Source organism: Pteropus alecto, unplaced genomic scaffold (genome assembly GCF_000325575.1).
Source record: "Pteropus alecto unplaced genomic scaffold, ASM32557v1 scaffold155, whole genome shotgun sequence".
NCBI classification, from domain to species: Eukaryota; Metazoa; Chordata; class Mammalia; order Chiroptera; family Pteropodidae; genus Pteropus; species Pteropus alecto.
The window spans coordinates 22606759-22621596 of record NW_006438113.1 but is presented as its reverse complement, the minus strand read 5'-3'; the positions used below and the strand labels follow the sequence as shown (position 1 = coordinate 22621596).

Here is a 14838-nt window from a genome sequence, read left to right as displayed (position 1 = left end):
ACCATGTTTTCTTATGTGCCTCTTAGAATACTGAACTCATTGCTGTAATAACCATATTACAATGATTCTAATGTGTACATCTTTTTCATTTTAACATTTCTAAAATCTGGATGCATGTTATAATTGATGATATCTTAAAAGTAATTGCAGTATTCCTCCTTAATTATTGGTATATAAAATAAGGATGTAATTTACGATCGATGGCATCTTAGATTTGATGAAATGCATTATTTGTTTACATGTGTTCCATGAAAATGTTTACATCGTTCTCACGATTTTAAATATCTGGTATAAACGGTGATTTTCCGATTTCTAGTCTAGTCCTTTTTTAAGCTTCAGCCCTGTATGTTGAACTAAATTTTCCCTTGCTATCACAGGGGTCACAGATTCTAAATGTCTACTTTCCAAATCAACTTGTCTTCTAGCGTTCCCCTATCTCGGTAAATGTCAGCTACATTTGTACATTTGTGAAGCTAAAAAGCCAGAAGTTTGACTGAGGGTTTGAATCCCAGCTCCACCCCATACATGCTAGTTTCGTGAGCACACAGTGAAGTGTGTCACCTTTGCTCTTCATCTGTAACATGTGGAGCATAATAACACTTATCTCTGAGGATTGTGAGGATGACAAAACGTTGAGTAAATGTTAGCAGCCACTAATCTTTGTTTTCTTGAGAGCAGGAAAGAGCGTATGAATCAGTGTGCATCAAAATATGGCCTGACTGCTCTCCTTTCTTTTCATTTAAGCTTCAGGTTGTTCCTTAAATATCCATAGCTCTGTGAGTCTTCACTCTGCCAAATTAGATTGTAAACCTGTTGAAGAAGACCTGTTTCTCATATACCAGTACTTATATAAATTACCTTGCCTACAGTAGATACTCATTAAATATAAATAATATTTAAATAAATATAAACAATATTTAATCCATTTAATATTTTCAAGGTTTGGAGATATCTTATGAAGGAATTTAATACCTTATTCCCTCCTCTTTTACCAGTCGCTAACAGTGTATTTTATGTTTTCATATTTTGAATAGAACTTCCTAAAATGGTTTTAAAGTGAAGTTGGTAGTTTGTGTCTTTATGGACTATTATGCTTATTTCACTGGAAAATGAATTAACCTTAAGCATTTTCTCTTTGCCTCAGGAATTAAGCGATCTACAACGTGACCCACCTGCTCACTGTTCAGCTGGACCTGTGGGAGATGACTGTAAGTTTTGCTTTATTGCTAGCCTTTTGCTACCATTAATAATATAGGTTTGAACATTTGTTAATGACTCCAAAACTCCTTTGTTTGTTTCAGTGTTCCACTGGCAAGCAACTATTATGGGGCCCGTAAGTATGATTCATATATATGAAATTAATCCCCACAGCCATAATTCATTCTTGCCATTTCACCTTTTATCAGATGTTTGTGGCTAAGGTTGAATTTTCTTGTATTTGAATCACTCAGGAAACAAAATGTGATTAAAGGGTTCATGATAATTTTTAGAGCACTGATAGCAAATACTTGCTAGGTTTACTGTGATGTGTTTTCTTTTGTCAAATCTTTGATTATTACATGGTAATGGGTTACCCACAGTTTGCAACCAGGCTGTGTGTTTCCTTTATCTTTATTTTTAAGCACAAAAAGCTAGTTGTCCAGAACCCTAAGCATAATTATTCTCACATCAATAGTTTTTGTAGGTCAGAAATAAGTCTAATTAACCCAATGATGGAATTCCTACAAGTAACAAGTACTAGTTTGCAACAAGTTTCATTACTGTTCCTATTCTTGAGAGAACTGATAAAATATTGCAACGGGTCTATTTTTTGCCATCTGATGAGTTGGCTGGTTTTACTTTTGTTGCATTATCCTAGTCAAAATTACCTACTATTTTATGACTTCTCTTATCATTTGCTATATTTGTTAAGATTATTTCTTTCTACACCTGAAAGGCAGTTATGACTTGAAACAAGCTTTCTTTTCTTTCTATGCGCAAAAATCTGATTGTATAAGAATGGTCACTGACAGCTCAAATCTGCTTTCTGGATGAGAGCACATTGGTAACGTGTTGCTGTGAACATCATTCTCTCCTCCCATCCTCAAAAGAGCTTCATCTAATAAGCCATAGAGTTTCTAATCATATTGCCTTGTGTTTAACTTAGAAAACAAAGCAATTATTTAATTTTCAGAGAGGGAGTCCTGGGCTAGTGTCTCATACTACTAAATTTTAAGTTAGCTTTTTAAAGAGTAAAAAGGCAACATATTTATTTAAACAACAACTTTCAATAAGAATCTAGTTATTTCTGTTTGTTTTTGTTGCTTACTAAGAATCAAAATACTATCATTTATAGGCCCATCTATACCATTTGAATTATAGCCCTTCAAAAATATTTCTTATGTGAATTACATGTAGTAAATGGTTACAATTATGTTACTCATACCCCTTTTATTTTAGTAATGTCAACATGCCACTCCTTAGTATCATTTGAATATCTACGCAGACCATATCTGTCAATTGTAATTTACTTATATTTTCTACATTACTTATAATTTTCGGTGAACTAGAGTTAAACTATATATAATAAGAATAATTATACAGTGCCGCCTCTAATATGTATGCAGAAACTTAAGAAGAAAGTAATGATAATCTTTCTATTACTACCAAGATGTTAATATAACATGATAAATTTAATTAACTACAAAGAAATTAAAGTAAAATTTTAGGTCTTTTTGTTATCTTTTTAAAATTTTTAACTTTTTTCCCTTTGCTTGCAACATTATATTTTCTAATTGCCATAAAGACACATGGCCAAATTTAAATTCTTCTTGTTAAGTTGATTCCTGATTTGATAATTCCATGAATATTGAATTTATTAGTTTGTGGCTTTTTTCGCATTTCCCACATTATTTTATAAACTGCTACTAAGTGAAGATTTGAGGTCCTTTTCATAACTTGTTTAGTTCATCTCCATACTTGCCCCAAATAGACCATTAGAACTTGAGTTTTATAACTAAGAAGGTAAACACTAGCCCCAGTCCTATTGAAAATACTGATTACTGCTGCAGAAAATTATTCTTTTCTCACAGCAGTCTTGTGTGTATATTGATGTTTAAAAAATCTGTGCTTGTAAACATATTTGTTTGGGCAAGTCACACCACTGCATGTGTCCTATTTTCTATTTGTTTTAAACTCTATGATGTCATGATTGTTGGAAAACCCTTCTTCATACCTACAAAGGAAAAACCTGTTTTCAAGGTAAATGATTTGAACTTATGAAATGATGGCATGTTTTTCAAACAGACATTTTCTTTCTTTCTTTTTTTTTTGGAGGGGGGATCATTTTAGGTTACCAAATAAATGTATTAATCAAACACTGATGCAGATATTTTGTAATTTCAGCCTGATAGCGCGTATCAAGGCGGAGTCTTCTTTCTCACTGTACATTTTCCGACAGACTATCCTTTTAAACCACCAAAGGTATTTTATTTTTATGATTGATGTGACTTTTATGTCAGAAATATATGCAAAGATATTTTTATGATGTCCAAGACCGGTTAGCATGTTCCAACTGTTCTGTAAAATCACCGAACCTAAAATCTGCTTTCTTACTCAAATATTGTATTATATCTATAAAACAAAAGGCAGTGTTTGTTATGCCATAAAATAAATTCCTTTCTTTTTCTCTTTAATTAGATATATGTAGTTTGGGAAGTTTTTTATGGTCAACAATCAGACTTTTCCATTCAAGAGATTATCTTTCCAAAGTTAATTTTTTCTTTTTTTTCTTTTTTTTTTTTTGCTCAGTTTAAAAACATTTATTGAACACCTACCATGTAGCATGCAAAAGTAAATATGACACAGTCCCTTTATTTAGAGTGGTAGGAGAGAGAAACATGTTCTTATTAAATTTAGATTAGATCTAAAGAGGAAACAAACAAATGATGGAGATGTCAAGGAGAGAGAAAGTTGTTAACCAGTCCTGTCACTCAGGAAATAATTATTTTAGATTTTAAAAACACCTGATTAACACATATATAAAATGATATAACAGCAACTCTTGTGGAAGATTAGGATTCTTGGTGGATTTCCTAGGACAGGTAACCACCTGAGGCCTCTCAACTTTCCCTTAGAACAGAGTCAGCACCCTATTTTTAGATCCTAGTATCACTTCTGCATATCACTGATAATCAAAAAAAAGGATTACTTCAGGTGCCACTCAACCAGTCATACGAGCTATTACAGACTTATTTATTGCACTCTCCGAAATACTTCTCAATTTCTTGTAGCGGGGAGCAGGAAACTGACTTTATTTGCTTTCACATTCTCAGTAGCTAAAACTACGTGTGCACGAAGTAGATGCTCATTCAATTTGTGTCGAGTACATTTCTTTACTAGGGTCACATTTTATCTTAGAGCAAATTGGTTCTGTTTTGTTCATGATTCGTGGATTGTCACATTTTTTGTTTTGTTTTATGTTTAGATTGCTTTTACAACAAAAATTTATCATCCAAACATAAACAGTAATGGAAGTATTTGTCTTGATATCCTGAGGTCACAATGGTCACCAGCTCTGACTGTATCAAAAGGTAATTTCATTTATGAGATTTATAATGGTTGATAACCTTGAGACAGAAAAAATACAGCATAAGTATCTAAGGACCAAAGTTTAAAAAACCAATCTACTGTTTTTCCTCCTGTTTTGATTTTGCTTTGCTTTCATAGCTCTTATATTACTCTCTTGCTTTTAGGAATTAACTTGAGGGCTAAACGTTGAAATAAAAGAAATTTAAAATGTTAGAGCTAGAAATTTGGGGATAAGCCTCTTGACATTTTACCCTTTAGTTTTGACTTCACACACGCACGCACGCACGCACGCACGCATGCACGCATGCACGCACTGTTTTCAGCATCTGTCCCTGAAGTAATTTGGTAGTTTTCCTTTTTATAAAATTTAAGAAAATTGTTTCTCTTAAAGGATCCTAGTGTGGAATCAAGGGTCATTAAAATTAAAAAAAAAAAAAGCTACCTAAATATATAATTTGTTTTTAACAGTGATGAGATTTATAGGATGCAGGGTCCACAGCCATAATTATTTCAAGTATTAGATAAGTAATAGCCCTTCAGGTCAGTTATTTATGAATGGTAGTTTTTCTGACCTAAAATATTTGTATAAAATGTTTATGTAGATTCTGGTGTCTTTTAAAAAAACTTTTACATAGTGTAACTGTTATGTACTACATGTAGGAAAGAATCTGTGTCAAAGGGTTATTCAAATTAATATATTTTTTCCTAGAATGGTATCACTAAATGTAATTCATTTGGCATAAATGGTTAAGTACTCATACATATAAAAGAAACGGCAGACTGCCAGATGTTGAGTATCTAATGTTGATAGCTTTTTATAAAGAATAATTAGTATTGTTGTCTTTTGTTAAATGTCCTTTAAGAACAGTTTCAAATAGCCTCAATTTCCTCATATGTAAAATGGGAATTATAATGGCATTACATATAGGGTCACTATGCACCTGGCACATGGTAAGCACTCAAATGATTGTTAACTATTCCTTTTTCCTTATCTTAAAACATTTGATTTCTGTGCCTAATAGTGAAATCAGGGCTCATGGCTCTTGGCAGCAAGAGTGGAGACATGAGGAACTTCCCTTTTGCTTATTTTATAAGGTAGCTTATACCTGCTCATTTGTTTGTACAGTTTCTACTTTTCTGTATTTTAAATGTCTAATTTTGCTTTTTATCATGTTTAGTATAAAAACTTTCTGGAGACGTGAGTCCAGATAATTGTGATTTTTAATATATAATGCTTGAAATTTTATTGGACAGATAGACAGTAAGGAAGATGAATTAAAATATTAGTTTTTTCATTAACCCTTAGTGCCCTTTTCTGTGTTATTTAATAATCAGCTCTGCTTTATAAATTCACCTGTGGATTTTTAAGAGTAGGAAAAGATAAAAGAACATAGTAGAGGAGACCAAAGATGGAAAGTTGTTCCAACGATTCCACGAACCCCCTCAGAAATGGTGGCATGCAATAGAAGCAGACAAATGAGGAACCAGAGTCCTTGTTCCCTCCTTTATCAGATATTTATATGTGTGTGTGTGTATGTATATGTAGCTATTTGCATTAGTATTGTGATATAACGTGGCAAGAAACAGCTTTTTCAATTTTCATCTATATTTTAAAATATACAAGTTATGTAATTATTATTCACCTTGTTTTTAAATGCATGCAATATAAATAACGTATATGGAATAAAAGATTCATTGAAAAAAAATCTTACAAATCTTTTTTGTAGATGGTCTATAGCACTAAGCCACAGTAAAAAGCACATGAGCACAATGTCCAAATCATTTGGACTGTTGACTATAATTTGATTGCTTTACCTTGAATTGATTACAACACAGATTTTCTACATTAAAATGGAATTAAAAAAGTGAACAGTTTTCTTATTCAAACACAAAAGTTTCTCTAAGAAATATCTGAAGTTAGGATGCCAGTCTAAAAATTTTTTGATTTTGTACCATTTGGGTTATTGTGTGTGTTATGTAAACATATTTTCATTTTGAACTCTTGAGTTTAAAGGTTAGCTACTTTGGAGGTTCACATTTTTTAAATAGAAATTCAAATAGAATTTAAAACTTTAAAAGTTATAATAATTTTTTATTATATACATTATATAGTAATTTTATAATTCTAAGAATTAAAAGTCCTTGCTACAAGCTTTATTTAGTCTAAAATGTAAATTAATGTGTTTATTTTGTTTTCTTTATAAGTTCATTGTCTATATTCAGTGAAATTATTTTCACATATGTAATTGTATAATGTATAGAAAGATCATTAATATGATGTTCTCTTTTAAATCTAGTTTTATTGTCCATATGTTCTCTACTTTGTGATCCTAATCCAGATGACCCCTTAGTACCAGATATTGCACAAATTTATAAATCAGACAAAGAAAAGTAAGTATTAACTTATATTAGTTTCTGTTTGGGTACATTTCTGTGTATTCTGCCAAAATATAAATATTATCAATATATTTAAGTATATTTAGTTATGCTTATTATACTTATATTAAGTTTATCTTTCCAGTAGAGTAAACCTTCTTTATAAACTCTATTAATCTTTTTACAAAAAAATCTTGTTTTTTCCCACATACTGTTTAATCTTTTATGATTTAACAGTATATGTTCTGCATTTGCATAGTATATCATGTTTTTGGTAGGAAATAACTATGTATGAGCCTAGGTAGTAAATTTAAAATGAAAGAATTTGATAATTGGAAAGTATTGAATATATATACCTTATCTTCTCCCAGGAAAAGAAGTTATCCCTAAATCCCCCAAACTGACCTAGTTTTTAGGCTACTTCATCTTTCTGGTACCAGCAGTTCATTTGCAATTTACAAATAATGCCCATTGTCTTTTACAGATTTTTGTTAGAAATTGCTTTTTTTCATTTTATTGTTTATAATTTAGATGTGTTTTCATGTAGATTGTAGAGAAATCCATCAGTTAAAAAAAAATCATTTATGTGTTCTGTTTTATTAATGCATAAGCCTAAGTCACATTGACCCAATAAATGGTATATGTATGATTATTGCAATGAAGTTTAAGAAGGTAGAGTATACAGTTTTATACAGATAGATCTTCTAAAAGATTCAATTTGTATGTTTTTACTGTATCCCTTTTGTATGCCTACAGATACAACAGACACGCAAGAGAATGGACTCAGAAATATGCAATGTAAAATCTAAAAAATTTTCATATATACCAGAGTACTGTAAAATCTAGGTTTTTTCAATATTAGCAGTAAATTGAGCACTGTTTACTGTTTCATTGTACCATGAAATCCTTTGATTTTACCCATTTTAAATGTATTTCTGAAGCAAGACAAAACAAACTCCAAAAATACCCTTAAGACTGTGATGAGAGCATTAATCATTTTGTATGCATTGAGAAAGACATTTATTATGGTTTTTAAGATCCTTGGACATCTGCATCTTCAGCTACAAGATCTACAATGCATCTGAAAAGCAACCAAATTATTTTTTGCTGAAACTAGATGTTTTTACATGAGAAATACTGTATGTGTTGTCTGTGTTGTCAGTTTTATAAATCTGTATTCAGATTTCATTCTTTGTTAGCTCACTTTATAATTTGTATTTTTTTACTGTATAGACTAAATATATTCTATTTACATGTATGTCAAGTCATTACCTTTTTCCTGTGAACAGTATTGAAAACCCTGACAGCTGATAATTAAATGAATTAACTGTCTGTCTCCCTTAGGGTATTCTGTAGATCGATTGCAGATTTCTTAAACCTAAATGATCTTTACACTGTAATTCTCAGTATACTGATTATGGAGAAACACTTGTTTTGATTTTGTTATACTTGACTTAACTTTATTGCAATGTGAATTAATTGCACTGCTAAGTAGGAGACGTATAACTTTTATTTGTTGCTATTCACATTTGAATTTTTTTCTGTATAGGCAATATTATAATGACACCTTTTACAGATCTTAATGTAGCTTTTTCCATATAAATAAAATGCTTTTTCTACTATTTGTCTTGATTACTTAAAGACTTAAAAAATTACTTTATAAGGATCAAAACTAAATTTTGCATGAAAAGTAATTCCAAATTCTGAGTGAGGTCTGTTGATTTGGCTAATTAATCACCACTAATTACATAAATTTTATTGCTTTAGGTTTGTATCTGTTTACTGAATCAATCTGAAGGATGATATACATTGGTTCCTTGTTATAGAAGAGAATTTAGAATAAGTTAGGTTTTGTCTTGGATCACATTTAAAAATGGATCATTTACTAAAATACTGAGATGTGTATAAGGTAGTGTTGCCCACACTGAAGAAGAGTCTTTATAACCTGAAGAATAATTAGGTTAATTCATTAAAATGACACTCTAGATGTAACTGAAATTGTATTTCTTCATATTTAAAATCTAGGATTTCTAAACTAGAATTTTAGCGCCGTCACAGTTTGAAAAAGGACATCCATTTTTTACTATAGAAATTACAGAGCAAATTCTAAAATGACGCTTTCCTCTGTTTTTATAAATTGCCAGTGAAAAGTAATTTAAATAAGCAGGTTATCTTTGCAGATTTTAATGAAAGCTAGAAAGTTCTGATGTTTAAACTTGGGAAAAATATATCTCTAATTATTAGCATGCTTACCAAACTTGAGTGTCATTTTTAAGAAGGGTTATAGCTCTTTTGCTTATTGCAGTAGCTGTGTAAGTGTACAGGAATCTGTGATGGGTGTAGTCATTAGCAAATCGTTTAAATCACTTAAGTATTTTACTATGGTTCATTATTATTAAAGCACAAAATAACCCGTTGTTAGAAAATGTGATTTCATAAATGAATGTAAAATAAATGAATTGTGAAATGGATGTTTAAGAAAATATAGGTTTAAAAAGTAATTATATTAAGTGATGTCTTGAAACAGCCATATCATGAAAAACACTTCTTTACTAGCTATATTATTATAAGCTATATTTGCCCAGAATTTGAACACTTAACATCATTAGATTTTAGTATATTTTGATAGTGAAGGGTTTTGTTTCATGAATAGCTTTCACTTTTTTACAAACTTTCATTTGTGTGACATTTATTTTTTGAAATGTCTTTTTTTTTCTTTATTAAAGTTTTTGAAACTTGCCTAAATCTTGTTTGCCTTTGCTTATATCTGAATTGTACAGCCAGACTCCTAAGGAGCACAAGTTCTTAACTAAAATCTTCAGAGTTCATCGGTGGCATAAGGGATCAGTCAGATCACCATTTGGGTATGTTGTTTTTGCTTAATTCTAACCATGATTACATCAGTTGCCTTTTGTAATTGTAATTTCAAACCAGGATCCTCCTTCAGTAGATTAACCAGTAGGTTAATTTAAGGACCTTCTTCAGTAGATTAATTTAAAGACCTCCTTGGAGTGAGGGAAATGGATATTCTATTTTGGATATATAGGATCCTGCCTCTTGAAGTCCTGGATGCTTTGAGATGTAGTTGAAAACCATATTAACATTGGATTTTGGACACTTATAACTGCCATATACAATAAATCAGTAATACGGATTGTAAGAGCAACTTCACCTTTATCCCGCAACTGTCTCAAAAGCCTGTGATTCCTGAAATACAAGCTTCCCACATGCCTGTGTAAATCATATACTATTGATCTTTGCTTTAAGTTATTTCCTCCACTATAAACTCTGTTAGGGAAAATTAAAAATGTACCTTGTAAATCAACCTCTTATAAATTTCAAAGGATCCAACGGTATTAGATAACAAACACACAAACACAGAGCCCAAGGGCAACCCTAAGAGTTAATACTCAAAAGGGTAACTTTTTAAAACTTAATAGTACATATAATTTTTCATTTCTCTTATTACAGTGATGTTTATCTTTGTACATGATTCAGCCATTGATGTTTTTCAGAGTCCTGCTCTCTCAGTTCTATATTTTTAAATGGAAAGATTAGGGAAATTCATTTTTCTCTCGGATTAAAAGAGATTCTTCATCATGGAGCTATATATATCATGTCTATTTATTGGTAGTCAATTTGAAATGGACTCAAAGTTCAGTCCAGTGAATGATTTAAAATTTGAGTTCTGCAGTAGAATCATTGGTCCTGTTACTAATTCTTATTAGGATCAGCCATCGAAAATGTGATTAATGCTTTAGCCATGGCCATATAAATAGAGCTTCAGGTATTCAGATTGTTGAATTCAGTCTGTTAAGATATAAAAGAGTACTGCTTTTTAAAAATGTTTTTAATAAAACAATGTAAAATCTGAATTTTAAAAGTTCAATTCTATCACTGTATCAACTGTAAACTAGGAGTTTCAAAAGTTTTCTTTAAAGCAGAAGTTCTCATTGCAATTTAGTAGCCCTAAAACGTAATGCAGGTTATTTGTGAAAGTTCTCATTTTTTTATAATACTCTTTTACTGTTCTAACAGTTGTATTATATATAAGTAAGGCATCAGGTAGAGACACATCTAATTTCACTTGTAAAAATTCTTATACATAGTCATTGCTAGCTACTCTTTTTTTTTGTACTGAGCTATCTGCAAACTCCTCTTAAACTGTAATTGATACGCTTTCACTAGGAGTTTTTTCAGTAGTGGTGAGAACAAAATTTGTGGATAGCTGATGTTTTTGGTTGTAGAAATAATTCATTATGCAGTGTCTTAGTGACAACCTAATAGTGTTATATTACTTTTTTGTCTTGTGTCACATTGAAATTTCTGCTCTGTTTGTTATGCATAAGAATGTGGTTTTAAATTATAAATGAATTGAACTATAATAAGAAGAGGGAATATTCACCTAAAAGTACGAGCATTTGGGAGTATTTTCGTATAAGATATATTTAGATACATTTCTTTAAACATTCTGACACTCTCTTAGGTTCTGTTGTAGAGGGAGAGAAATGCCTTTCTTACCTCAGGAGGAAGTTGCTTTTATTATGCTGGCACAAGGTCTGAACTATGCTTCCTTCATAATTTACTTGATTGTGTTAAGAGCTCTAGTGCAAAAGATCATTGTGAATTGTATATGAATCATTTTATTGCTAATTCAATATACATATTGTGGGGAACAGTTGTGACACCATTTAACGTTATCACTTCTAATGCATTTAGCAGTTCCACGACCACCCGCACATTCAGTGTGTCAATAGAAGAATTCATAAGACTAAGCATATGGTCATAGTCGTAGCTAAGGTTTATTTTAGCAACACAGCAAAGATACACAGCTGAATGGGTCAGTAAGGGAAAAAGACAGATCGAGCAGAGTCTGGAGGAATCCACATGCAGGCTTCCTGTGTTCATTCTGAATGGACCACACAGTCTCCCTCCAGCAGTGAAATGCAATAACGTGGGTACAGTGTTTCTGCCCAGGAAAATGTGTTTGAAACATGAAGTCCAAGGGTTTTATTGGGGCATAAATCATGTAGGCACTCTTTGCCCTTCAAAATGCTCGTCTCCCAGAAGAAAAGCAGGTGTTCATCATAAATCACATTGTTTATTTAAAAAGTCTAGTCTGGTGAGCACAGCAGACACAATTTTATCACAGGGAAAGTTGCAAAAGCCAGCTTTCTAGATGCCAGCTGAGGGCCAACATGGGCAAGCCTTTCTAAAGATCAGATCTGCACCATTTCTTCAAAAGACTATTCCTGAATGGTCTTGGTACCCCTGTTGAAAATCAACTAACCATAGAGGTTTCTGGACTCTGTTCTATTGATCTATATGCCTTTGGCCAGTACCAAACTATATGGATTACTGTAGCTTTGTGGTAACTTGAAATTGGGAAGTATGAGTCTTTCAACTTTATCCTTTTATAATACTGTTTCGACTATTCGTGTCTCTTGGGATCCCAAATGTATTTTAGGATCAATTTTTCCATTTATTCTGAGATTTTAATTGGGATTATATTAAATCCATAGAGCAATTTTGGTAAAATTGACATCTTTTATTCTGGTTATATATTGCTGAAGGACAAACCACCCCAAACTAAGTGGTATAAAAGAACAATCATTCTATTGTATGTTTATGGATTCTATTGGGTGAGGAATTGGGAAGGGGCACAGTAAGGATGACTGGTCTATGATGTGAAACTTAAGGCCTCCACTCAGGGTGACTTACATGGCTGGTGGCTAAAATCATTTGGAGGCTTCTTCACACAGATGTTGGTACCTAGACAATTATCTATTAGAGCATTTATTAAAGCCTATGTGGCTTGAGCTTCTCACAACATGGCAGCTCAGTTCCAAGTGGGGGCATCTGGAGAGCAAGTGTTCCAAGAGAATTAGGAGAAAGCTGCACGACCTTTTAATGATCTGTACTTTGAGATAACATAATGTCACTTCTATAGTTTATTGGTCGAAGCAGTCATAAACCCTCTTAAATTCAAGGGAAGGGGACATAGATCTTTTCATGAAAAAGAATTTGAGGTCACATCTTATTGAGTCTTCCATGTATGTATATATGTATGTGTATATATACACACACACGTACATACATATCATTCAATGTATTTAGGTTGTTTTTTATTTCTAACTGCTCAGTCACTTTGTAGTTTTCTGTGTTGAGTTCTTATACACATTTTTCATTGGATTTATTCCTAAGTATCTACCTTTTTACACCTATTAAAAAAGTTCCTTTTCATTTCATTTTCTATTTGTGTGTTCTTGCTGTACTGAAAACTATAACACGCACCTGTATCCTGCAACCTTGCTATATTCATTTTTCAAAAGTTTGTAGAATTTTAAAGTTTTCTGCACTTATATGTTACCTGCAAATAGTGATAATTTCTTCATTTCCGATCTATATTCCTCTTATTTTTCTCTCCTTGTTGCATTAGCTATGACCTCCAGTATCATGTTGAATAAAAATAATGATAGCAAGCATCCTTGATTTCTGAGAGGAAGCTTTATTATTTCAATATTAAGTATGGTGTTTGTTTCATATTACTAAGTTCCCTTCTATTTTTAATTTTATTGAGCAGTTTTATAACTGTTGAGTTACATGTTGTTTTATTGAATGCTTTTTCTACATCTATCAAGATTGTTGTGATTTTTATACTTTTTCTCTGTTAATGTATGAATTACATTAACTGATGTTCAAATGTTAAATTATATTTATATTTCTGGACTAAAACTCACTCGAGATGTATTATCCTCTTTAATCTCTGGATTCTATTTGCTCTTTTTTTTTTTTTTTTTTGAGGATTTTTGTATTTGTGTTCATGAGAGAAGTTGGTCAGTAATTTCTTTTCTTGAATATCTTTGTCGCTGATACCTTTAAGTATGTTGACCTCATAAAAAGAGTTGGGCAGTATTCCCTCTTTATATTCTGGAAGAATTTGTGTAAGGTTTTTTTCCCCCAATATTTTGAAGAATATTCTGAAACCATCTGTGCCTAGAGTTTTCTTTGTGGGAAGATTTTAATGACAAATTCTATCTCTTTAATTATATATAGGACCAGACACATTTTCTACTTGTCATTTCAGTTTTGTTGTGATTTTCAAGGAATTCGTTCATTTTGTCTAAATTGTCAGTCTAGTTGGTGTAGAGTTGTTAATGATATACTCTTTTATAGTCATGTCTCACATTTTTTCTCTTTTTTCTTCATAATTATTGTTACAGGATTATCGATTAATCTCTCAAAGAATCAGTGTTTGATTTTTAGATTTTTCTCTTGTTTATTTGTTTTCCAATTCAATTTTAGCCTTCTTCTTTTCTATAATATGTATTTGACTATATATTACTCTCTAAGCATCAATTCATCTGTATCCTACAAGTTCTGAAATATCATATCTTCATTATAATTCAATTAAAAATATTTTCTAAGTCCTGTTTTGATTTTTCCATTTACCTTTGAGTTATAGAAATATATTGTTTAATTTACAGGCAATTGGATTTTTTAGTTATATTTTTGCTATTAATTTTTAGTTTAATTTCTCCATGGCCAGAAAACATCTTAATTATTTAAATTCTTTGAAAATTGTTGAAATTTGCTTTATGACCCATCATATAGTAAATTTTGATATATGTTCCATTTGCATTTAAAAAGAATGAATCTGTTATTAAGTATAGTGTTTATATATGTGCCAATTAGATCAAGTTTATTGTGTTCACAATATTTGCTTGTTTTCACAGCCATTAAACGGTGATATGTTTAAGTTTCCCCTTTATGATTGTGAATTTGTCTGTTTATTAGTATATATTTTTTTTAAGGTTTTGAGGTCAGATTATTGAATACATACACACACACAATACACTCAGATAAAATCGTGATGTCTTATTGGCAGAGTGA

At 31.3% G+C, this 14838-nt stretch overlaps 1 protein-coding gene across 5 annotated transcripts in view; it reads left to right on the top strand.

Annotated features, from left to right (window-relative positions):
• UBE2D1 (ubiquitin conjugating enzyme E2 D1) overlaps positions 1–8567 on the top strand; it is a 27024-nt gene extending 18457 nt beyond the window's left edge. For 2 of the 5 annotated variants that reach the window (XM_025049412.1, XM_025049411.1), the window contains exons 2-6: positions 1145–1208; positions 3385–3462; positions 4466–4571; positions 6867–6960; positions 7680–8567. In XM_025049412.1, the coding sequence (XP_024905180.1) occupies positions 1203–1208; positions 3385–3462; positions 4466–4571; positions 6867–6960; positions 7680–7791 (396 nt within the window). In that variant the 5' untranslated portion in view covers positions 1145–1202 and the 3' untranslated portion in view covers positions 7792–8567. Of the gene's footprint in view, positions 1–1144; positions 1209–1301; positions 1334–3384; positions 3463–4465; positions 4572–6866; positions 6961–7679 lie in introns of all 5 variants that reach the window. The other 3 variants (XM_006915613.3, XM_015592317.2, XM_025049410.1) reach the window with 3 other exon arrangements.
• Positions 8568–14838: the final 6271 nt, after the last annotated feature.